Source organism: Plecotus auritus (genome assembly GCF_963455305.1).
Source record: "Plecotus auritus genome assembly, chromosome: 4".
In the NCBI taxonomy this organism is placed as follows: Eukaryota; Metazoa; Chordata; class Mammalia; order Chiroptera; family Vespertilionidae; genus Plecotus; species Plecotus auritus.
In genome coordinates, this window is record NC_137775.1 from 30,139,685 (window position 1) to 30,165,783 (window position 26,099).

Here is a 26,099-nt window from a genome sequence, read left to right on the forward strand (position 1 = left end):
ACATTATTATTATAAGAAGATAAAAATAAAATTTCAAACAAGAGTTAACCAGCAAGTTTTCTTGTTCTTTTTCTTTTCAACACTAAAATAAAAAAAATTAAAATTATATTTGAAGCTTATCATTTCTGTATATATTCAACAGACTGGATTGAGCCATCTGATTAGGGAAAGTTTTTATTTTGTCACAATTCATTTTCCTTTATGATCTGAGGGATAGAGTAATGTATTTTAGTACTATATTTTTGATGGGCGTTTCTCCTCCATTTAGCCAATTAATTTCTCCTCTAATCCTTATTGCTAGATCATATTGAGCCTTCAATAGTGAATTCAGCAGTGATCAGGATCCCTTGCTGGATATTGTCTAGCACTTGGGGCCACCCTAGTTTTGGGTAGTAGACTCTGTTAGGGGGTCAGCCTTTTTAGTTCATTTACTGTAATTCTTCCACTACTTGACAGTACTGCAATCAGCCAACAATAGCATATGGCAACACCTCAGAAACTCTTGCTTGAAAGAAATTTAAAATCATGGAGTCTTGGTTTCCTGTCTGTCAAACCACTGGGAAACTTCACAGAAAATTATAGGGAGAGTGAATTATAACAGTATTAGTTTTTCTTTGGTATGAACTTTTGACGTTTGAAAATTTATTCTCATAGTTTTTCCTGCCCTCTCTTTTTTCCTATTTTCTAATGCTCTTAATAAACATTTATAGTCCCTCATAGTTTTTCTAAAAACCATAGTCTACTAGTTTTACACATACTCTTTTTTTCCGAAACTTTCCTTTCAATTTGATTGTAACACTTAACACAGACTAGAGCTTCAGATAACGCCTTCACACTCCATCGCCTAGACAGACAGGAAACCAAAACCATAGAGACTGGTTTATTCAAATAAAGAATGACTGATACTAACAACAGATAGAACCTGACTTTGTGGAGCTACAAAATGGTTTTAGTTTTCAGGATGAGAGAGGAAAACAATCCAGATAAGACCTGTAACAATGTGTGCTCATCCTTGAATTGCTGAATTGGGTATTCAGCATCATCCACAATACATTGTGTGAATTATGTTCTCAATATTCAAGGAAAGTAGAAGGTCACAATCCCACCTGGAAGTTCTCAGTAACTGGAGTGGCAAAACTTATTTTTCAATGATAATTTAATCAGTGTTTACTTTTTTTATAAGCCATGTTAAAAACTATTAGGCCAGTTCACTCAAATCTATGTTTGAATCATCTTGAAATATGTCTTATACATGAAAATTAAGCAGTACATCATTTTGGAGATAAATAGCCCTTCAAAGTGAATTATGAAAACAGTAGAGCATTTTGTCCTTGAGATTAGTACGGGCATTTAGGGGGAAAATAGAACTCTTCTTTAATTTCCCCTAACCTTCAATAACAAATATTTCACTTTTTCTTTTTAGCACCACAAATATATTAATACTCTGACTTTTTCATTTTTATTGGTACTTCCCAAATTTCATAAATAAAATCTATAATGCTGCTCCATTGAGTGCTCTGTAGTTATTTTGAAATCAATGACTTTGGCATGTGGACAGTCGCTGATATTGATAATATAATGACTTATGTCATATTATTCATTTCTCCTCAGAATATGAAGAGGAAAGTTCTTTGTAAACCCAGAGTTTTCACATCCAAGGGAAAATATTTCTCTTCTACCTGACAAAATAATTTCATTTAATTTTCCCTCAATGTTAAATTAATAGTTTTTATTTCTGCTATTGACTATGGCTGTGATTATAGTTCAGCCAAAAATTATATTACTTCAAATTATAGAGCCAAAAGTTTGGATATGACTTTTAGGATACATCTCTATTTCCCATAGAAGTATGTATTTTTTAAAACATTCAAAGTTTATAAACTTCTTAATATACTGGTCAATCACTGACTATATTTTGAATACTTTGTAACTTTTCACCAAGTACTTGAAAATATTTCATTGAGATGGAAAATCAGTTATCACAATTCTGGAGAAATTGTAACATGAGTAATTTCAAAAGTCAAATGATCAGTGTAGTCAGATTGTTGAAATTCAGTTTTTCTAACAAACTTTATTTTCAGCTATAAAGAAACTAGAATTAACCATATGTCCCTTTCTTGCATGTATGCTATAAAATCCTATATAATAAAGAGGTAATATGCAAATTAACCATCACTCCAACACACAAGATGGCTGCCCCATGTGGTCAAAGATGGCCACCCCCATGTGGACACAAGTTGGCCACCACAACATGGCCATCAGGGGAGGGCAGTTGTGGGTGATCAGGCCTGAAGGGGAGGGCAGTTAGGGGGGACCAGGCCTGCAGGGGAGGGCAGTTGGGGCAACCAGGCCTGCAAGGGAGGACATTTGGGGGGAACCAGGCCAGCAGGGCAGGGCAGTTAGGGGTGACCAGGTCAGCAGGGGAGGTCAGTTAGGGGCAATTGGGCCAGCAGGGGAGCAGTTAGGCATCCATCAGGCTGGCAGAGGCGTGGTTAGGGGGTGATCAGGTTGGCAGGCAGAAGCAGTTAGGGGCAATCAGGAAGGCAGGCAGGTGAGCAGTTGGGAGCCAGCAGTCCTGGATTGTGAGAGGGATGTCCAACTGCCTGTTTAGGCCCGATCCCACCAGGATCGTTTAGGCCCCTCTAGAGGTCCCAGATTGGAGAGGGTGCAGGCTGGGCTGAGGGACACACATCCCCGTGCACGAATTTCATGCACCGGGCCTCTAGTATTACTAAAAGTGTTTTGCAAAAGAAATGGGTTATTAAAAAATAATTTTTTTAAAAAAAAAATCAGAGATTAACCAAAGAAGTATGCATATATGCATGATCCATGGACATAGACAATAGTGAAGTGAAGGTGTGGGATGGTGTGGCAGGTGCTGTGTGGAAGGGGGTCAATCGGGGAAAAAAGGGGGGATATCTGTAATACTTTCAACAATAAAGATACATTTAAAAAATCAGTTCAAATTATAAAAAAAGAAATGGAGTGATGTGATATGTGATAGAATTTTAAAATAATATCCTATAAAATCCATTTACATTGAGATATTTTTGACATTATCATTTGTACAGCAATAGAAGTCTATGTGTGCCTTGGAATATCTTTTTAGTGTCAGCACTTTATGGTCATCCCTCTTACTGCCATATCCAGATGTTCTATTTTTCTACATAAAAACAGCCAATCCAACAACATTTCTATCTACAATGTTTCCCTAGGTTGGCGATTTGGGCCCTTCTGGTTTACAATGCTACTAACAATCTCAATTTAGAAGGGAAAGTCATTCAGCAGAAACTCTTAAAAAATAATGAGTCCCTGGATGAGGGCTTGAGGCTGTATACAGTGAGTGTGAAGCAAATGGGTAAGTGCCTTTAATTTTTTTATTATATGTATTTTGCATGACTATATATTCAGGTTTAATTGAAACAACAAATATTCTTCCTATGTGTGTTGTTTCCTTATTTAAAGCTATTTTTTTCTGATGATGAAACTTATAGTGGTGATATTGTAACAAATGGATGACATGGTTAGCGTAAAAGCAATCAACTCGATACCTATGAATCTAAAGGAATGAACGAGGCAGGGGAGAGTTCATACTCTCTTTTAGGGATGCATTAAAAAAATACTAAGGGTCTGAGCACAATGCCAGGAGAGTCTTGACCAGATTTGGCTTCAACTTTAGGAAGAAAGAGAGTGTCTACTAGTATATATGCATATGGGAACACGAATGAGGTAAATCTTAAAAAAGGTAATTTCTTATCATAAAACATTTCCTTCTCTTATATTTTATGTCTTTGTTAATAACACTACTTTGCAGGAATAGGCCAGAAATCTGGGAGTTATCCAGGACCTAGATTCAATTCTTATCTAGACACCATTCACATCCTAAGCTCCAACCTCACATGTGGTACTGCTTGCACTTCCCCAGCATGCTGTGCCTCCTTCCTTTGTCTTTGCTCATGCTGCTCTTCTCTACTCTCACCTCAACCTACTCATCACCTACCTAGTTTTAAGGAGAACCCAGAGTCACCTCTTCTATAAAGCCTTTTCTGTCATCATCCATGTATAAATAGATGCTACTGCCTTTGAGCCACCACTCTATGCTGTACAGATACCTAGAGTACTGTAGACATTAGAAGACTATAGTATTTAACTGGACTTAGGTGTGTTCTTACATATATTTTCTTTAAATAGGAATTTCCTCTGGCTTGAGTACACACCTTATTTTCTTTATCTTCCCACCTCCCCCCAGCACCCAGCATACTCCCCAGCACTTAAATACTTAAATAAATAAACAAATGAGGCTTGATGGGAATATTATAGAAAAGCAAAATGTGGACAGTAGAAAGTAAAGTTAGAAGTGAGAGGGAGGGAGGGAGGGAGGGAGGAAGGGAGAGAGGGAGGGAGGGGGGGAGAGAGAGAGAGAGTTATTTGTTGTTGCACTTATTTATGCATTCATTGGTTGCTTCTTGTATGTACCCTGACCTGAGGTTGAACCCACAATGTTAGCATATCGGAATGAGGCTCTAACCAATTGAGCTACCCAGCCAAAGCTTATTGTTCTAATGTTATTCTATGATTACAACTATATTATGATTAGGTACATTAGTAGAGATTAAAAAAAAAAAAAAACTTTGACACTTGGCCTTATATACACGCAGGAGGTTGAAGTGGGGGAAGCTAGCATTCCTTAGTCTCTGGGGCCATGGTTATAACTAAGGCCAGACACAGTGTAATAAAGAACAAGCATCTTCCCTTCTACCAGGAACCTCCCATCTCTAATGAGTCAACTTACACAGTTACAGAGAACTCACAGAAATGGAAGAACACAAATCATCATTGTCATCGTCGTCAACAGTTTCTGAGCCTCTTTGGGAAAATGCCTGCTTATTTACAAACGGGGCTTCTTGGGGGTGGGATGGGTACAGATGCTGCCCTTTCACACATAGATGTCTTCACAAAGAAGTAGCTGACGAATGGTAGTTTATATATGATGAAGGGTCCCTGTGAGGACAGCCCTTACTTTGTCTTCAAGGGCCAAGGAACCCCAGAACAACTCTCTCTGGATACCTTGACATGTAATTTATACCACATAATTTAGATCCTATGCTTTATTATTTTCTGCAAGTGGATCTGTGAAGAAAAGTTTCTACTAATTGAAAAAAAAATAGGGCTAACCCTTGGCAATTTTAAGGCTCACAATATAGGTGAGAAAGTCATTTTAAATGTCCAATCGGTGACTGCAGTACTGGTTCCCAGCAGTATGATATAACTTTCTACTTATTTTCAATACTGAAATACAAGATTTTGTTGTTGCCATTGTTGTTGATATATTGGTTTTCTTTTGGTGTTTTAAAAAATGCATTGTTAGTGATTTCAGAGAGGAAGGGAAAGGGAGAGATAGAAACATCAATGATGAGAGCGAATCATTGATCAGCTGCCTCCTGCACGCCCTCCACTGGGGACTGAGCCCGCAACCTGGGCATGTGCCCTCACTGGGAATCTAACCATGACCTCCTGGTTCACAGGTCGATGCGCAACCACTGAGCAACACCAGTCGGACTCTTTTGATATATTTTATGTTGTAAAATCTGAGTCATTTCTAGGGTGGCACTTACTGAGAGAGTTTTCAAACAATAGGGGTGATTTGAGGACGGAGGCGTGTGTGTAAGATGTGTGGTGGTGGCTCACAGGTGTCTTCTTGCCATTCCCCCAGCAAACTAATAGGCAGAAGATGCTTTCCGAGCAGCTGGAGACTTTTCCGGAAAATATCCCCACAACTCAATGACATTATTTTATAGGCTTTCCCCTTTGAAAAAAGATCAGAGGAGAATTTACATTTTGAAGTTTTCAGGACCGCTTTCATTTTATATAGTGTTTTTTAAATAAAACTTTATTGTACTCATTTTATCTGCTAATGATTTCCTTTAGAGTGATATATTCTCTTAAGTGTATGTTTTTATTTGATGGTTGTATAAGCTGTAATAATTTTTGCATCTGAAATGGAGTAAGTGGTTATTTTTCTAAATTTCTAATTTCAGATTGTTACAAATTCAGAACACAAAAATCTAGTAATTTGGTAGTACATGAAATAAATATCTAATTAGCAGCATTGCTGTCTTGCTGTCATCTTGCACCTCTAACTTCAAAGAATAGACTAATGTTTCTCATGTTGGTTCTTATTTTCACATAGGCACATGTCCTGCGGAGGAGAATCCCAAAGGCTTTCACTGGCCAGTCATCCCACCTTCTGAATACAGGCAGTTTTGTCCAGGGAAGCCGGGCTTTTATGCTTCACGGACCTGGTAATATCTTTATTGACTCTTGCCAGCAAACTCCACATCATCTACCTTTGCAGGGTTCCACATGTTGCACCACAGTTCCCAGGCATTGTTTGTTGTTTAGAAAGAAGGGCAGGAGTCTCTATGTGTGCCTAAATGATAACCTCCATGAGAGGTAAGGATGAGGCAGGTTACCGATAAAAGCGTTTTTATAGTACTCCAGGAAACATTTGAATTTAGCCTTCTCCAAAGAAAAATGGAGAAATTTGGAAGCCAGAGGGTATCTCTAGAGCAAAGCACCTTATATATGGATGAACCAAGCTAGCTGACAGCCTTTGGCCATGCATGTGAAATTCCAAGACTTTTTTTTAACTACCTGGGATAGCTATTGTTGGAGCGGGAAGAGGCAGCCAAAGAGGGAATGAAGATAGGATCTGGGTCAGGGCAATTTGCTAATGGGGGCTCTTAGGGTAGAGATTTTCCCTGAATGTTTAACAGAAACCACAGGTCAACTACAAATCAAATCCAGTTCTTTACCCTCAACCGCACCCCAAATTAGGGTTTTCTTGGTGGGGGCTTCGGAAACAGAAACTTTGCTCCGACTACTGTGTTTTACACATGGTAGGAGGACAAGGGGTCTGTAGACATTGACCTGCGTGTGAAGCATGGCTCTGCCTCTTCCTGGTTGAGACCTTGGAAATCCCTTGACTTATTTTATTCTATGTTCTCATCTATAAAATGTGGACTGTACTCTGCTTTACAGAGTTATGTGAAATAATGTCAGATTTTACCTGGAAAGTTCTTAAAGCGGCACTTGACCTATGTTAGCAAATATGGCTTTAGCCTTAGTAACCTGATGCACCTAGATTAGCCTACAAGCCCTTGCTAGTGTTTTGTTTCCATGATTCATGCACTTGATTTTTTTTCCAATAAGAATTTTTAATAGTTTAATTTCAATATATTACACTTTTATTTTCAAATGAAACACATAGATATCAAGGCAAATTCTAAAACTTTTCATTACCTAATTTTGTCAGTTATGTCATTTATGCCAAATATTTGAAATGCTATTTTTTTTTGTTTCATAGTTATCGTGACCTTTCCAACACATCTGTAATCTACTGGGGGGATCCTGATATCTCCAATTGTTCAAGTAAGTGAATGATCTTCTTCGGTTCTCAAAGACAAATGGAAATGTCCTCATACTTCATGGTTTTCATCCTCTTCAGACATGCTCTTCTGCCATGTGATACTATTGTAATATTAAAAGCTAGCAAATGATAAATTTCACTTAAGGTGAAAAATACCATTTTTTTCCTCATTCTGATTTCCTGTTGTATTCATTCTAAAAGCAGTTTAAAATTTTTAGAGAAAACTTAAAAATAATATATACATTGATATTCATATCAATGTTTTATAGTTTTGTATTTTTTAAATAGCAAATAATCACTTATTCAGTTATTCTGGGTCCATTTCTATTAGAACTATATGTAAATATTGGTCTCGCCAATATTTGCTTAAGGGCACAATTTGTGTATTACTAAAGAAAGAAGTTAGTCTGTGTGTGAAGAAATATTATTGCTTTGTAAAGATTGTAAGAAGAGGGTATACACAGAAAACTTGATATGCTGCTTAAACTATGAAGTTAAATATCACACTTTTTTTTTATCCTGGAAATGATTTAAAAATATGGGAGAAACTTGATACGTTGTTTTTTCTGTCTTTTTTTAGGGGAAGCAAATGAAGTTGCCAATCAGATTTTAAATTTAACTGGTGATGGGCAGACCTTAAACTCAGCCAATATTACCAGCATTGTAGAACAAGTCAAAAAAATTGTGAATAAAGAAGAAAACATTGATATAACTCTTGGCGCAACTATAATGAATATATTTTCTAATATCTTAACCAGTTCAGACAGTGACTTGATTGAGTCATCTTCTGAGTAAGTTTTTTCTGGAGAGTAAATTTATTGGATGCATGTGTTGTTATATAATTTCTCACATAACTGAATGCTTTTTGCCCAGATCTCATCATTTAAATCTCTAGAAGTTCCATTGATATTTCCCAAGATCATTCACAAAGTGAACTTCAAAGTTTCTTATTTTTTTCTAGATATATAATTTACAAAAAGATTAGGATTGTCACCTGGCAAGATATTAAATAATCTCAGAAAAGCATAATCAGTATTTCATTTTCATCTGAAAAATGTTAACTGGGTTTACTTCAGTAGATTAATAAAATGTCATAAATATTCATCTATAACACCCCCCCCCTTTTTTTTTTTCTTGTAAAGGAGACACTTAGGAAACACTCAGCTCACAGCTTTAAGGCATAACTTGGTCAGTGTAAGTCACTCTCCTATGAACTGTGGTATAGAATTACCACAGACATGTTACTGTACTTCTGAAATGAAAAAGTCAAAGGGAGAAAATGTGCCTATTTTTATATAATTTCATTTGTTTCTAATTATTTTACTTAAGATATTGCTATTAAGAAACTTAATTTTACCTATGTCCTTCCTTTCAATGAAATTTCTTTATCAAAATTATATATTTGTTAAAGTGAATTATTATGTAGATAACTTTACCTTAGCTACATAATAATGACAAACTATTTTTTACAGTTTCTTATAGTTCAAAAAATACTTTTACACATTATTTTCTTTGATTCTTACTCAGTTATGAGTAGGACACATATTCTTTACATGAGGAAAGAAAGACTAAAATAGGTAAAAATTAGACTTTGTTTAGCATGATTTAATTGCTGATTTTCCTTAAAGCCTGTATTTTTCTCTTGAGGATATATTTATCACTGTGCTTCTGTGTATTAAGTGCTATTTTGTGGTTTGGGTAATTTTGTAAGATCAGCCATAAATACACAATTATTTTTTTGTTTGTATTTTGTCTTGCAGCAAATTATGTGTGTGCAGGTACCTAAAACATGTCACTTAATGGTGGTATTATTTGTCATTTCTTTAGAGCTTTAAAAACCATTGATGAATTGGCTTTCAAGATAGACCTAAATAGCACATCACATGTAAATATTGCAACTCGGAATTTGGCTCTTGGAATATCATCCCTATCTCCAGAGACTAATGAAGTTTTAAATTTTAGCATCAGTCTTCCAAGAAATAATGAATCATATTTTCAGGTATGAGCTAGTAATTTCTTTAACTAATTAGTTAGATAGCAACTTTATGATCACCTACAAGTTGCTCTTCAAGGAGATGTTGGTCTGAGGGATGGCAGGCAAGTTGGAATGCCAACTAAGGTATGTGGCCACATCCTATCTAATAAAAGAGTAATATGCAAATTGACCGTACCTCTGCTACACCCACAAGCCACACCCACCAGCCACGCCCAGCAGCCAATCAGGAGGGAATATGCAAATAAACCAAACCAAGATGGCTGCAGTCTCAGAGAGCAGGAGGGAGGCTTGGGTTTCCCTGGCGATGGAGGAAGCCAAGCTTTCCACCTGCCCTTGTCAGTCCAGGCCTCCACTCAATGCTACAAAGTTTCAATGATAGAAGATAAAGCCCAACAGAAATGGCGGCAGCCACGGAGCTGGACAGAGCAGGAGTCCAGGGTTGCCCATAGCAATGGAGGAAGCCAAGCTTCTGCAGCCCTGGCCTGCTTTGGCCTCCGCTTAAGGCTACAAAGTTTCAATTATAGAAAATACATAAATCCTAACAGAAATGGCTGCTGCCACAGAGCGAGCAGAAGGCTTGGCTCCACTCCAGGCTACAAAGTTTCAATTGTAGAAGGTAAATAAATCCCAGATACCAGGGCCTCTGCTTGGGTCCCTGGGGGTGTGGCCAGCCTGCAAACCACCACAGGCTCCTCGCCCAGGCCACCCCACACCCCAAGGGAACTCCCACCCTGATCTGGGACACCCTTCAGGGCAAACCAGCTGGCCCCCACCCATGCACCAGGCCTCTATTCTATCTAATAAAAGAGTAATATGCAGATTGACCATCACTCCAACACACAAGATTGCTGCCCCCATGTGGACACAAGATGGCCACTACAAGATGGCCAGCAGGGGAGGACAGTTGGGAGGAACCAGGCCTGCAAGGGAGGGCAGTTGTGGGTGATCAGGCCAGCAGGGGAGGTCAGTTGGGAGGGACCAGGCCTGCAAGGGAGGGCAGTTGGGGGTGATCAAGCCTGCTGTGGAGGGCAGTTAGGGGTGACCCAGCTGGCAGAGGAGGGAAGTTGGGGGTGACTGGGTCTGCAGGGAAGAGCAGTTGGGGGGGACCCAGGCCTGCAGGGGAGAGCAGTTGGGGGGTACCATGCCTGCAGGGGAGGGCACTTAGGGGTGACCAGGCCTGCAGGCGAGGGCAGTTAGGGGTGACCAGGCCTGCAGGGGAGGGCAGTTAGGGGCCAACAGGCTGGCAGGGGAGCAGTTAGGCATCAATCAGGCTGGCAGGGGAGTGGTTAGGGGGTGATCAGCCTTGCAGGCAGAAGCGGTTAGGGGCAATCAGGAAGGCAAGCAGGCGAGCAGTTGGGATTGTGAGAGGGATGTCCAACTGCCCGTTTGGGATCGGGCCTAAACGGGCAGTCGGACATCCCTCGAGGGGTCCTAGATTGGAGAGGGTGCAGGCTGGGCTGAGGGACTCTCCCCCTGCCCCCTGTGCACGAATTTCATGCACTGGGCCTCTAGTAGAGGAAATATACTTTCAGAACCTAGATGATAGAGGTAGGCAGTTTACCTTGAGGTGATAGCATAACTAAGTATGAAAGCACAAGTGGGGTCCACCCTTTTGGGAGTGGGGATTGAGAATAAGTTCATCTAGAAGAAAGAACTTTATCAAGGGCCCAAAAGTGAGAAGGAGCATGGTGTATTCTCTTTGCCAGTGGCTTTCCCAGGTGAGGGTTATAATTAGAAACCTGGAGAACTTGTCAAAACAGAGGGTGGGATCCCATTCCCAGGGATTCTAATTTAATTGGTGCAAGGTGGATCTCAAAAATTTGCAGTTTTAATACGTTTCTAGGTATGGCTGATACCGTTGGTCTGAGGATCGTGCTTTGAGAACCAGTGATGGGGAAGGTTGGGAAGGCAGGTGATAGTGAGGCTGGACAGGAAAGCTGGGGCCAGAGTAATGAAGCCCTATTCGACCTGCTCAAGTGATACTTCGGCAAATAATGTTTAAGTTTCTACTGTCTGGTAGACAGTGTTAGACACGTGGGCAAATGAAATTATTGAAACAGTGCCCTTAATATGGGAAGACACACAGTGACATGGAATATTTCTTAACTGTGGAGAAAAGCCAAGATAAAATATTTACAAATCTGGATGTGAGGAAGAATTTTATCCTGCTTTAGACTCAGGGCTCTTTAGGGTAACCCTATTTGACATTTTAAGAGTGAAAACTCGGTCAGCCTCAGTCTCATTCCAAGTCCATTTGCAAGAAAACACTCTTCGGCCAGATCTGTGGGCTCAGGAAAAATGGCATCCAAGTGTTCATAAAATTTCAGCTGCTTCTCTATGCGGCGATACTCATTCTCAGCAATCAAACAGATCAACTCATTTTTTTTGGTAATTATTTTTCACTGCATGTTTTGAGAAAGCTCAAAATTTATTAAGTGTCGCCCTGGCTGGAGTGCCTCAGTAGGTTGTGCATCATCCTGTGCACCAAAAGGTCAACAGTTAGTTTCCCAGGAGGGCACATCCCTGGGATGTGGGATTGATACTGGTCAGGGCACGTGCATGGTGCATGAGGCAACTGATGTATGTTTCTCTCTCCCCATCCCCCTCCCCCTCCCCCTCCCTTTCCTTTCCTTTCTCTCTAAAATCTATAAAATATATTTTAAAAAATATATATTAATGTAAATCTAACTCTTATATTTGGAATGTTAACTGATTTTTAAGTTTCTCAGTTGCCTTAGTTAAAATCCATGCATTTCCTGTTTTGCTACATATGGGAAGCCCAATGAGATGCATGCCTCTGTCCATAGGGGATTCACCAGGAGGGCAGTGACAGGGCAGCCCTGGGCCTAGCCACGGTGATACTTGCAGTCGTTTTGCCTTCCTCGGCATGTGGAGTAAGTTACCATGGCGATTTCATTGTGATTACTCTACCAATTTATCTCTGTGTGTGACAGATGGATTTTGAGAGCAGACATATGGATCCATTGGCTTCTGTAATTTTGCCTCTAAACTTACTTGAGAACTTAAGTCAAGAATATTCTGCAATAGTTAAAAGAGCACAGTTTACTTTCTTCAATAAAACTGGACTTTTTCAGGTAAGTGTTCATTAAATTGTTATTTTTTCCATTGCAAATTGCGTTCCTTTGCTCTAAAGGAAATTAAAAGTTTAGCTTCCTTGGAACTGTATTGTGATGTAGAAAAATTAACCTACTATATTTTGAAAAATGAAATATGTTAAGGTTTCAGTATTTGATTACAGATATTTGCATGCTTATGAACAGATGTGTCCATTTAAATATTTTTAATAAATTAGATATTAGATTAAGACTTGCATGATGCAAGTATAAATGGAATTTATGGAGAAGCTACTGTTTACCATTTCTTTTGTTAAATATTTTATTTAAAAACTCTCCAGCAGTTTAGATCTTCAGCGTTAAAGAAATCATGTGCCAAAGGAAAGGTTTTGTTTTGTTTTGTTTTAATTCAACAGGAAGCACTGTTTACATAGTGAGCAGCATTCTTGGCTTTAATCAGTTTTCCCATTTGTATTTCAAATGACCTTTGGCCTTCGCACATTCCCAGATTGGGGTGGCATTGTGCTAAGCACATATTATCATTTTTATTGGCATCATTTCTAGATACTAGGAAGTCCACTGCCAGCAAACACTGGTGACCTGCGATTACCTTTGAAAGTACAACCCCATCTAGGGCAATTTTACTCAGCCCTCTTAAAAAAATAAACGTTATCTATTATGTTGAAGATACCAGTGTCTATCAAACAGAGAGACCTGTGTCAGAGAAAGTGGCCAGTCTCAAGGAGAGTTGATTGGTTTCTAACAGGTCTGCCCTGCACGTCATGTGTGGAGCAATGGCAAAGTAGACCACCAGTGAGTAAAAGGAATACCATGGAATCATTTACAGTAATTCATCACCAAACTTTAAAAATTTATCAGTAAATGTGTTAGGAACAAGCTATATAAAATTTTTGAGTAGATTAAAAATGTAATTACCTGTCATGACTCGGAAGGATTTAATAGCTATGAACGCAAAAACAAAAAACAAAAACTGCATTTGTGACAATTATTTGAGGCTTACAGTAATGTCACCTTTAAAATAAAACATAAAATGCAGTATGTATCACAAAATGTGAATGGTGGTTCGGCCAGGGAGGGTGTTGATTAGGTTGAGCCCAGCAGGAAAGGTTGAGGACACCTGCTAGAGGTGTAAGAATCTGTCATTATTTCATTTTGAGACGTATCTTCTCCACACCATCTTTTCCTTCTCCTTTGCCACTAGGAAATATATGTGTGTTTTTTAAAGTGAATGCATAGCAGAGTAAAGCACACTTAAGGGTTCTATGCTTCCCTCTTCACATAGTGAACAAAATTCGAGGTTGTTTTTTTTAAAGGAAAGGCTGAGTATCCCCAAACAGTAGCCAACGTATTGAGAGTGACCACACAAAAGTAATAAAAAGCTGTATTCTAGAAGCTGAGATTCATTTGGCATAGAGGAAACCCTGTCATTATTCCAAAACAACTGAGTGTAGAAACTGAAATAGGGAATCTCAGGAGGTTTGACAAGAAACACAAGGGGAAGAGAAAGTTGAGGGATCTCGCTGGAGAGTCTGTGGTCTCAGTCGTTTTGCACACAGATTTACTAATTGGGTTCCTGGAAATCTTGTCTCTGAAGTGGAAGCTACAGCAAGTATAGAGTCAGAGAAGGTGGATGTCTGAATGGAGCTTTCTCCCATTACATTTAGGGCACATCAGTAAACCCGTCCGGCTTTCAGCCTGGGTGTGAAAGATGAACTGGTTTTTATTTTCCACAACATATTTTCTTCATGCTTCTCTAAAGGAAAACGACTTCATCTGTTTTCTAGGGCAGGGAAGTGACCTAATTGTTTCACAGCTTTTTATGAGTTTATATTACTTACGGGCGATGCATTGTTTCAGATGGTAACTGGCTGGCGTCTGTCACAGCCCTCAAGATGAAGTTTCATGAACATCGCCTGCTGCTCTGGCTCAGAATGTTCTCTCAAATTTATTTATTATAATAAGGGAAATAGCAAAGCCCTTTCAGGAAAGGCAGCAATTCGAACGTATAAACAGGATGTTCTATAATTCAAGATCTTAAGGGTAAAAAGTGCTGACAGCTTGCTTATTTTGGAACAGCGGAATAAAAGTGTGTGCTTTTGACTAATACACATTTTTTTTTTCTTTAAAAGGATGTAGAGACCAAGAAAGGCACCTTAGTGAGTTATGTGATGGCATGCAGTATTGGAAACATTACCGTCCAGAACCTGAGGGATCCAGTTCGAATTAAAATCAAACATACACGAAACCAGGTAAGAAAACACTGCAAATAGTGATGGAGTCGAAGCAGACTATTTCAGGGAAACATGGGGCTGTTTCTTTTACATGAAAACAAGTAATTGACACCTTTTTGGAAGGGAACGATTTTCCTGAAAGGGCGGAATGGATCATCACATAGAGATCTAATATCACAGTAAATGGTGACAACCAGGGGAAATCCGTCTTATCCAGGATTCAGTAATTGGATGGAGCATGGGAGTGAAGAAAAGGGCACCTCTTGCTAAGAAATGACGTATATTACTTGAGATAAATTAGATGCAGATGCAGTGGTACCATCCTGCCATTAAAGGTTTTGTTTTTTTAATATAGTTTTTATTTTTCAATTACAGTTGACGTACAATGTTATATTAGTCCCAGGTGTACAACCCAGTGATTAGACATTTATATAACTTATGAAGTGATAACCCTGATAAATTTAGAACCCGCCTGGCACCATACCTAGTTATTACAGTATTATTGACTGTGTTTCCTGTACTGTACTTTACGTCCCGTGACTATTCTGTAACTACTAATTTGTACTTCTTAATCCCTCCACCTTTTCCACCCAGCCCTCCAGCCCCCTTCCCACCTGGCATTTGGTTGTTTTTTAGGGTCAAGATCACTGCTACAGGGAGCACAGAGCGGGAGCAGGGTTGACTTAAGTTTTGAGATGTTAACAGTTGTCTAAAATCTTGGCAAATGCTTTCTTAATTGCTTTATTACCCTGGCTATCATCTGTTTATATGATAAAGTTACATGGGGGTTCGTGTTGTCCCAGGTGGTCCAGGCACGGGTTATTCCCCCTTTTTATGGAGGGTCCCAGTCACGATTCCACTATTTATTAGGCAGGCAGGAAGGCGGGCGGAAGTGAGCTGGCTGATAAGGACTGAGGCTTGGAAGTTAAGTCATCTACTCACTAGCTCTGCTTTGTCACGAAAACCTCCGACCTCCTGTTTTACCTCTGGCCTCCTTTGTTTCAGCTCCCAGCTCCTTCCTCCATAACAATATTTTTTTATTGTGGTAAAACATACAAAACAAAATTTACTACTTTTAAGGACACAGTTTGGTGACATTGAGTACATTCATATTGTTCTGAAACCATCACCACATGCATGTCCAGAACTGTTTCATATTCTCACTGAAACTGCACCCATAGGCTAACTCTCCTTGCCCCTCCCAGCCCCAGGCAACTGCCATTCTCTGTCTCTGAATGTAACTGCTCGCGATTCCTCATTAAGTGGAATCATACAGTATGTGTCCTTTGTGACTGGCTTATTTCACCTAACGTAATATTTTCAAGTTTCACCCATATTATAGCATGTGTCAGAATTCCCTCCCTCTTTAAGTCTGAATAATATTCCATTGCAGATATACATACATATGTACATAGACATGTCTCCCTCACTTAGTTTATGCATTTTTCCATCCATGGACACTTTGATTTCCTCTACCTTTGGCTATTGTGAATAATGTTGCTGTGAACATGCTTGTGCAAATACGTATTTCAGTCCCTACTTTCAATTCTTTGGGGATATACTAGACATAAAGGAGACGTTTAAAGAGGAAGTAAAGCCCTAACCGGTTTGGCTCAGTGGATAGAGCATTGGCCTGTGGACTGAAGGGTCCCAGGTTCGATTCTGTTCAAGGGCATGTACCTTGGTTGCAGACACATCCCCGTAGGGAGTGTGCAGGAGGCAGCTGAATCGATGGTTCTCTCTCATCGATGTTTCTAACTCTCTATCCTTCTCTCTCTCCCTTCCTCTCTGCAAAAAAAAATAAAAATAAAAATAAAGAGGAAGTAAAATTACAGTGTAAAGAGTTTTGCTAAGTGCACAGCATTTTATGATGGGGTAATCTGAACATATAGCAACTGTTAGATAAATGAGTAACACAATTCCTCATGCAGTTATAGTTGATTTCCACTTGAAGTCTGTGTGAGAGGAGGTTACCCATGGATTGCCTGTCATTTGTAGGTCCTGTTGGTATGACTAATGCTGACCCATTTCTTTGTGAAAACCTTAGCAGTTTACTCTTTTCCCATATCCAAACCATAGGATTTTTCCATTTATTTTAAACACAACTTCTCATTTTTATTCTTATGTTAATATAGGCAGTGCCTAATCCCATCTGTGCCTTCTGGGATCTGAACAAAAATGGTAAGTTTTCAAATATATTGGCTGTCTTAATAACAACTGACTTTTAAACATTGTTAGATAACCCCGTATTCTTTCATTCCACCCCAAACCAGAGTGAGTCACAATATATGTGTGATGTCAACTGAGCTGCAAATTTTAGTTGGGGTAGCTTGGGAGCTAAATTCTAATTTATAAAACTTTTTTTGCATTGTAAGAGGAAATAGAAAGGCTTGGCTCTTTAAAAATTCAAACAACCACTTTAATTTCAGTTATTTATAAAATAGAGTAACATTTGTATTGCCATTGTAGATGAACATTGATGTGCACTTGATCTCCCTCTTCTAGGACACTTCTGAGGAGTTTTTGCCATGTGCATGAGGCATGTAATTAGAAATCCAGCTTGCGGACCTCAGATTATGGGAGAAGGGCTGAAAGAGAGGAATGGTTATAATAGCTGTATACCACTTGGAATAAGTGAACTGCCGCTAGAATGACGTTGACAATCAGGAGACAAAGGCAAAATTCAGAGTTTGATCTCGAGGTGTGAGCTGAGGAGATCTCTTTGAAGGGAAGGACCAGTGATGAAACCTCCCACTTTATCCCATTGGGATTATCCTGCTTTTTGGCAGAGATGTAGCCTGCAGATGTCCAGACCTCTTTTCTCGATACTCTATCACAGCTGGAAAGTTTTTTGTTTGATTTTTAGTTGCACAGTTTTGAAAAGTTCCTGATTTACTAGTTACATAATTTAAAATGATATTACCTTGCATTCTTAAAACATTCTTCAAATGTATGAGCTGCTCACATTCCACAGCATAGTATAAAAGTCAGGACAGATGTATTAAAGGCATCTATCGGAAGTTGCTGCTGTGTACCACTGCCGTGTCCCTGAGAGCATGTTCCAAGAAAAGCCTTCCTGTTCTCATGTCTTCACGAAAACATAGACTGACCCGAGGGGGGGAAAAGTTGATTTCTAGAGATTTCATCAGTATATAACATGCTTGAAAAGGAATATTCCCTTTTAGAAAAGTCTGTCTTATAATATACTAGAAATTAAACTTGAATCAAACTTTGGCAGAACCCCTGAAGCACTTCAGTGGAACACAGTTAAAAACCACTGGCGAGATCATCTCTAGCTGCTCACCAAGCACTAACACTCAGTGATTCCAGGAATCTAAAGGCTGGGGAGGGTTGGAGGCGGAGGGGGTGGGTGGGGTAAGAGATCAACGGAAGGACTTGTATGCATATGCATGCATATAAGCATAACCAATGGACACAAGTCACGGTGGGGTGGGGGGATGAGGGCATGTGCCAGGGGGTAGGGGAGGCTGGGGAAGGTCAATGGGGAAAAAAAGGAGACATATGTACTACTATTTATAATACTTTAAACAATAAAATAAATTTTTTAAAAAAGTATTCAGCTTTAAATAGTATGCCTGTTACAGATAAACTGTGAGGCAAGAGATATGGAGGCATTTTCTCTAAAGAAGATCCCATCCATTATAGAGGAGGAACTGACCTGCCATTGTTTTCATTGTTTGCTGACTTCCCTCCTGCAGAAGGGTCTGGATTTTGGAACACGTCGGGATGTGTTGCTCACGCAGATTCAGATGCGAGCGAGACGGTCTGCCTGTGTAACCACCTCACACACTTTGGAGTTTTGATGGTAGGGGAGGATTTTGAAACTCATTTTAAAATAATATAATTTTGGAAGGCATACTTTTTTGTGTGAGTCAGCCTTTTGAGCTAATGTGTTTGGGGAATTATTTCCTGATAATTTTCATCTGTACGCTGAATCTTGATTCTTAATGAAGAATCTAAGTAACAGAGATCATATATTAAAAATATAAAAAAATGCCCAGCCAGCATGGCTCAGTGGTTGAGCATTGACCTATGAACCAGGAGGTCGGGTTTTGATTCCTGGTCAGGACACATGTCCAGGTTGTGCGGCTCGATCCCCAGTGTGGGGTGCAGCCAGTCAACAATTGTCTCTCATCATTGATGTTACTATTTTTTTATCCCTATCCCTTTCTCTCTGAAATCAATAAAAATATATTTTTTAAATAGAAAAGTAATTGCAGAAAAGGAACCTACTTTTTTTCCATAGCATTAACAGTGTTGATAAATAATTCTAGAAACAAGAATATCACCATGAGACTTTTGAAATTCACAGACTTATACCTTTACTTATATCTGATATACTCGAGTTTTTGCAGACACTTTTCTTTTTTTTTAATATATATACTAGTGGCCTGGTGCACGAAATTCATGCACATTAAAAGAGAATTAATTAGAGGAAATATTTTAATATTGCTATTTGCCCTTTCTCTATAATAGAAGTGTCAGAAATGAAAGAAAATTAGTAAAATGTATATGAAAATCTCCCTCCTGTCAGAGTCTGGGGCTCACCACGGAACCCAGAGTCAAGTCCCCGCCCACCCACACATGCTTCGAAATCGCAGGAGACCCAGACCCGGTTGGCCCCACCCCTGTCAAGCCCCACCAGGCGGGGGGCACAGCCTCAGGTCCCCCAACCTGGCACCAGGATGGGGGGACGTAGCCTCAGGTCCTCCAGCCCAGCACTGGGGTGTGGGGCATGGCCTGAGGTCTCGCGGCCTGGCACAAGGGCAGGGAGCATGGCCTGAGGTCCCCCATCAAGCCCTGCTGGGTGGGGGACACGGCCTGAGGTCCCCCACCCCAGCCATGGATATGCAGTCTCAGGTCCCTTCTGATTGGTCGTTACTTGTTACAAAGTGATGACCATTTGCATATTAGCCTTTTATTATTATGACTAGGGGCCCAGTGCATGAAATCGTGCATGGGCGGGGGGTCTCTCAGCCCAACCTTCACCCTCTCCAATCTGGGAGCCTTCAGGGGATGTCCTACTGATGGCTTAGGCCTGCTCCCCGTGGTTCTCTGCTCTCTGCGGACCTGCCTGCTTGACGCCACCGCAGGCCCTGGTGTCTGCTCTCTGTGGGGGCCCTGTTGGGGACTGCTTGCCCCTTGCTGCTACAAGCAGGACACTGCTGTCTGCTCGCTCGCTGTGGGGGATGTTCCTGCCCCACCCCTGGCCGCTTGCATGTGCGCCAGCTAGGAGCGCATGGGTCCTGGGGATGTTCCTGCCCTGACCCCGGCTGCTCTGAGCCTGCGCGCGTAGGCCCGGAGTGGCCAGGGGGTCATTCTGGGACCCCAGCTGCTCCAGGCCCATGTGCAGGCCTACAGGCTCAGAGTGGCCTGGCTCACGAGGGTGCCTGTCTCCAGGACGCAGGCTGCTTGGTGCCAGCGCGTGCATAAGTGGCCACCCTGCCCCTGCTGTTCCGTGCCTGCATATGCAAATTAACCTCCCATCTTTGTTGGGTTAATTTGCATACTCACTCCTGATTGGCTGGTGTACATCACAGAGGTCCGGTCAATTTTCATATTTCTCTTTTATTAGTGTGGATATATTTTTATTGATTTCAGAGAGGAAGGGAGAGGGAGAGAGAGATAGAAACATCAATGATGAGAGATAATCATTGACCAGCTGCCTCCTGCATGCCCCCCACTGGGGACTGAGCCCGCAACTTGGGCATGTGCCCTTGGCAGGAATCAAACCTGGAACCCTTCAGTCCACAGGCCGACACTCTATACACTGAGCCAAACCGGCTAGGGCAGCGGACACTTTTCTTGTAGTGTGCCCTTCAGATCCTAGCAGAGCCATTGTTTCTGTGTAGTTTCCATAAAGGGATCAGAGCACATTTGTTGTTTAATGGAAGATGGGGGAAATGTGTGCTGAGGCAATAAAGCTCTATGCATTGGAATCACAGACATCAGATTACATTTATCCCCTCCCTTAAATCTTACGCCCACTTCCTTTGGGACTGGGAGGAAGCTGTGAGGACCATGTGATGTAGTATTTGGCTCATGTATCCACTTGGCCAATGTAAATGACTATTGTCCTATGGTAATCCTCCGAGTTGTAATTTTCCTGACAACCCAGTACATAAAAGCTCTGAAGGATAAGAACAAGTCATTTGAAAGGGTGACCATCACAGAATATAGCTTCTTAACTTCCTCAAAATATATTTTTCCCTTTACCACCAGAGCATTAAAATGAACAATTAAACTGTAGTGTGTTTTTACTAAGTGATTAAAAAAATATTTTCTTCCATATTCTCTTTTCTCCAAAAATGAGAACATTCTTTCAGAAAACACTACGCATTATTACTCCTTATACACAAAATGTGTTATTACTCATTCAGGTATATAAGCTTTAGCTTAATTGATTTAACTACTTGAGCTGTGTTTGTGTGCAGGTGTGTGTGTGTGTGTGAGTGTGTGTGTGTGTGTGTGTGTGTGTGTGTGTGTTTGAGCCTGATTGTGTTGTAAGTCTAATATTAGATAATAGATAACAGTAGCACAATTCACTGTTCAGAGATGATTTATATGTAACAAAGTTTAGCTTCGCATTACTTTGAATAATCAGTAGTTTCTTCAAAATTGTTTAAATTTTATTATGAGTTTGTAATATGTATGACTTTTTCTATTGTAGACTGATTAAATAATGAGCTTTATATGCAGATGGCTTTATGCATATTTTTAGTTCTATACTTCCACTTTCCACCTTGGCTGTTTTTGTGAGTTTAGAAACTGCTGGAAGAAAAATTTTCCAGAATTTATCCTTTCTGGCGATGTGCCCACATCCTTTCAGCTTTCCAGACCACCAAGACTTTTTCAGAGTCTTTCTTGATTTACAAACTATTTACTCACTCGTACAAGAAATCCCCAGTCTTTTGCCATATGAGAAGTTTAAATAATGTACCTCTGACCCCATAATTATATCTTCTAATACACAAATGTATGAAGACTTTAATGGCTCTGCTATATTTCTTTGTAGTAAGACTGATTTTTATATTTTTAATAATCAGAGGAATTGTTGGCTAGTTCAGAGGAATAAATATTTGTGTACTTTTCATTCTCTAAAAATACAAAATAGTATGAGAATGGAGTGTAAATTGGTATCATCAGTAAATAGCATTACTTTACTTACTTCACACTTTAAATTGTGGCTTTAGTTGTGGTTTCCAGGTCAACTACCTGGCCTAGCTAGGAGCCATAGGTTTTTCAAGTAGTAATGGCAAGTCACTTGGAGGTTCCTCAAGACCATTTCGCTGACCTAATGAGACCTTGGAGTCACTGAAATATTGGTTGAGGTCACCTATCTGTGAGTCAAGTAGTACTGACTCGAATACCATCCCATGTGACACAGGATTCCCCTTCCTCCAGTGTTTTGAGGGATTCCCAGAGAGGATAGAGGAAGACCCCTACCCTGATCCCATGCACCTGCTGAATTCTATCACTTTGTGCCTTTCTTGGTGTCACAGAGGTGCTGACTCTGCTCCTCACTGCATCAGCCAAACCTGGAACTAAGTCTGTGTCTTCATTTCACACACATGTACATACAACAAACACCACTTACTGGAAGCCTTTGTGTGAGTAGCAGGTTTTATTGACCTCTTGGTGAAAAGTAATAGAAAGTAGAATGAAAAACTTACAACACAAATATTTTTTCATAATTTAAACCTAAAAGTTTAAATCAGATATTCTTTTTGGAGGATCTCCCTTCTTTAAGAAAGCTCATCTGCATAATGAAAGTTTCTTTCTACCCTAACTGGGATTGAGTGCTTGGTCTCAAGATTTATCCCTATCCCAATTTCCCCATTAAGCAAGAAAAGAACAGTTTTTCTACCAAGCCCAGACTTTGCAAGTCTGCCTCAACACAGTGAAGTGAACACTTCTTATTAGTATGCTAGAAAGTGTTTACTTCTTTCCCCTCGACATGCAACCCCTAACATTTTACATGGTGCATTTTCACTATTCATAGGTGATTTATATATAACGAAGTTTGGCTTCCCATTATTTTGAATAATCAGTAGTTTCTTCAAAATTGTTTAAATCTTATTATGAGCTTGTAATTATGTGTTACTTTTCAGGTCTATAAAGATAAAAATTATGACCCCAAATGTCTTAGTGGATTCTCATTCATGAAAAAAGATAAAGACCACCCCACCCCATACCTACCGAGCTTTGGGATAACACGGTTAGGAGCCTCAGCACCACTTTCAGAGCCTGACAGCCACAGTGCAGCACCAGCCTCTGGCCGTCCGCAGGCTGAGCTCCTCCCTACCGGGCAAAGGACTCACCCAAGGGCTTGGCCATGAGGGCCACAAGGGCTTCCATTTGAACTTGTGCCCCCAACCCTGCAAATGTTAAGAATGGGCTTGATAACTATTGTGCAAAGCAAGGACCTCCTCTCCAATTTCTATTGGGGAACCCAGTGGTTTTGCTCTTCAAGATATACTACTGTGAAAAGAGCTTGGGTAACAACGTAATAGATAAAAAAAAAAAATCTGTAACTCCCTCAATAATGCTATATTTTGTTTCATGGAGTGATCCACAAGAGTATAATAAATGGAAATTTCAATACTGATTTACACTGTTGTTTTTAACTCCTAAGGTTGAGCTGAGATTCTAAGTCCTGGCAAGGGACTTCTTAATAAAACAAAAGCAACCTTAGAAAAGAAAGATTCTTACAGCTGCTTTGCATGTTTTGTATAGGACCTTCAAGGAACTGCCTCACAGATAGATGCAAGAAACACTAGAGTTCTCACCTTCATCACCTATATTGGATGTGGAATATCTGCTATTTTTTCAGCAGCAACTCTCCTGACATATGTTGCTTTTGAGTAAGTATTTTCTATTTGCCAAACCCAGTGCTAACTATTCTAAAATGTGAATAAGAAATTGCCTCAGCTTCTGAAAACTTTCATGCACTTTGCAAATCTGTGGGGTAGTTAAGTTTTAATGTTCAGGTTTCTTCTAAGATATGTCATACAGCACAAATAGTCCAGCTATAGAGTCTTAATTTATAATCAGTGTATTTCTATTGATAAAATGCATTTAAGCCTGTTAGAGATGATTAACATATAAATAAATATTGTATTCAGTGTTTATTGCATGGTACAAGATGAAAACATTTGCTTCACAAATATTATAAAATTAGACCTACAACAGAAAATTTTGTTTTAAAAATCATCTTCACCTCATTAAAAATCAAGAAACTTAAAAAAAAATTTAAGAAAATTATTTTTAACAAAAAATATCATTTTTATGACTATAATTTTTCCTCGATTAAAAAATACCAAGCAGTTGAAACCAGTTGGCAATTTTTTAAAAAATTAGAGACCATTTTGAAATAAAATTAATAAAAATCTTTCTAAGTTTCCAAATGCTTGCAAATATCATTAGCCCTCCCCACGTGGAACCATGTCCTAGAGATGGTGCATTGCTCTGTGAGATATGACTTTAATGCCTGTACTTAAAAATTTTATTTACAATATTCATCCTCCCATATCTTCCTGTTTTTCTGTTTTAGAAAATTGCGAAGGGATTATCCCTCCAAGATCTTGATGAACCTGAGCACAGCGCTGCTGCTGCTGAACCTCAGCTTCCTCCTGGACGGCTGGATCACTTCCTTTCACGTGGAGGGTCTCTGCACCGCCATCGCAGCGCTGCTGCACTTCTTCCTGCTCGCAACCTTCACCTGGATGGGGCTGGAAGCGATCCACATGTACATTGCTCTGGTGAAAGTATTTAACACTTACATTCGCCGATACATCCTGAAATTCTGCATCATTGGCTGGGGTGAGCATCCTCAAAACGTTTGGCTTTGTTTTCAGTGTCCTGGGAATGGCCACGTTCTCATAGGAAATGCTGTTTTGAAAGAAGAGCATTGCTCAGAGAAACTTCAGATTAGCAAAGGATGTAGATTTGATACCTTAAGGAAGGGGCTTCCTCAGAATAGTATTTGTAAAAACTGTTCAACAGACCTCACTAAATGCGGGAGTAAAGGCAAAACCTCTAGCCCCTGAGTCACCACACACTTATTTCCTGTGCCCAGAGCCAGCCCACCCAAGTCTGAAGAGGCAGCTGGCAGACGGTGGTGCATTTCCATTATGTTTCAAAATATAAAGGCCGGCTCAGACTCCTAGCTATTCTCATCCCTAGACACTTGCCCATGTCTCAGAAACCAGAGAGAGAATGTTGGTTTTGTGTGTGCAATCAGAATACTGACTGAATTCTTTCCTTGAATGTCTAGTGATTCCTCAGCCAGACATGGATGGTTGTATTAGCCTCTTTGGGACCTTCTAAATGGGCCCCTTTCTTTATCTGGGTTTTATATCAAACCAGTCATTTTAGAGCTTTCTCACAAATCTCTTTTTCAGATTGCAATGTAGAAATATGAGCCATTTCCAAGATGTTCACAATTTTAGGAGGCATCTTTAAGGGAATTGGGACAGTGTAACTTTTCTCAAAGAAATACACATGGAATTGCTTTACTGATTGACTCTCTTGAGAGAAAAAGGAAGACTATAAAGACTTTATGGTCTCAGTATTTCTCCCCCATTTTTTGTAAAGACGTTTTTTATATATAGAAAAGGGAAAAAATGAGCTGTAATTCCTGTGCTGCCTGAACTAACAGTTGGTCTAACAGGCATCATTAATGAAACCACATTTGCTGGTCCTAGATTCAATATAAATCAGCTTCTGGCTCTCCAGTGGGTACCAGTAAAACAAACAGATATTTACATATCTGTCATTAAAGAGTAGGTTTTGATCGTTGACAATTGAGTTGGATTTATGTTATTTTAACCAAGCTGCCAGCCCTAAGAAATTGGATTCTGTGATATGAAGTGTTTTATTTTTCCTTGCTATTATCAGTCTTAAAAAGCAGTTCCAGATGCTTTAGAAAAGTTGCTCACGGCATGGTCTCTTTATAACAGGTTTACCTGCCTTCATTGTGTCAGTTGTTCTAGCAAGCAGAAACCAAAGTGGAGTTTATGGGAAAAAGAGTTATGGAAAAGAACAAGGTGATGAATTGTAAGTAGTAAAAACTTGTCAGGAATGTATCTGCAATGAGTGCATGTCCTTTGTTTCCTAAAATTTAGTGTAAGTTTCCATGCCAACAGTGAGCCTCATATTTGAAGGTTGAGTGCATCGGCATGCCTTTACCAGGATCTTTTACTACACCATGAGGTACTCAGTTGAATGCCCTGAACTCTTAGAGCTCCTGGGGGAATGCAGAAGTCTCAGATACTATCTTCTAGGCTCAGTAGACCCCTTCTATTTGAGATTTCCTAATACTCCCA

At 39.9% G+C, this 26,099-nt stretch overlaps 1 protein-coding gene across 5 annotated transcripts in view; it reads left to right on the top strand.

Annotated features, from left to right (window-relative positions):
• The window catches only part of ADGRG6 (adhesion G protein-coupled receptor G6), a 147,441-nt gene that overhangs the window by 100,406 nt on the left and 20,936 nt on the right, over nucleotides 1-26,099 (top strand). For all 5 annotated transcript variants that reach the window (XM_080667131.1, XM_080667129.1, XM_080667130.1 and 2 more), the window contains 12 exons: nucleotides 3,216-3,358; nucleotides 6,191-6,302; nucleotides 7,367-7,431; nucleotides 8,010-8,220; nucleotides 9,257-9,428; nucleotides 12,380-12,520; nucleotides 14,650-14,769; nucleotides 16,887-16,932; nucleotides 18,471-18,577; nucleotides 23,509-23,636; nucleotides 24,326-24,594; nucleotides 25,734-25,830. In XM_080667131.1, coding sequence (XP_080523257.1) covers nucleotides 3,216-3,358; nucleotides 6,191-6,302; nucleotides 7,367-7,431; nucleotides 8,010-8,220; nucleotides 9,257-9,428; nucleotides 12,380-12,520; nucleotides 14,650-14,769; nucleotides 16,887-16,932; nucleotides 18,471-18,577; nucleotides 23,509-23,636; nucleotides 24,326-24,594; nucleotides 25,734-25,830 — 1,611 coding nt within the window. The remainder of the gene's footprint in view (nucleotides 1-3,215; nucleotides 3,359-6,190; nucleotides 6,303-7,366; nucleotides 7,432-8,009; nucleotides 8,221-9,256; nucleotides 9,429-12,379; nucleotides 12,521-14,649; nucleotides 14,770-16,886; nucleotides 16,933-18,470; nucleotides 18,578-23,508; nucleotides 23,637-24,325; nucleotides 24,595-25,733; nucleotides 25,831-26,099) is intronic.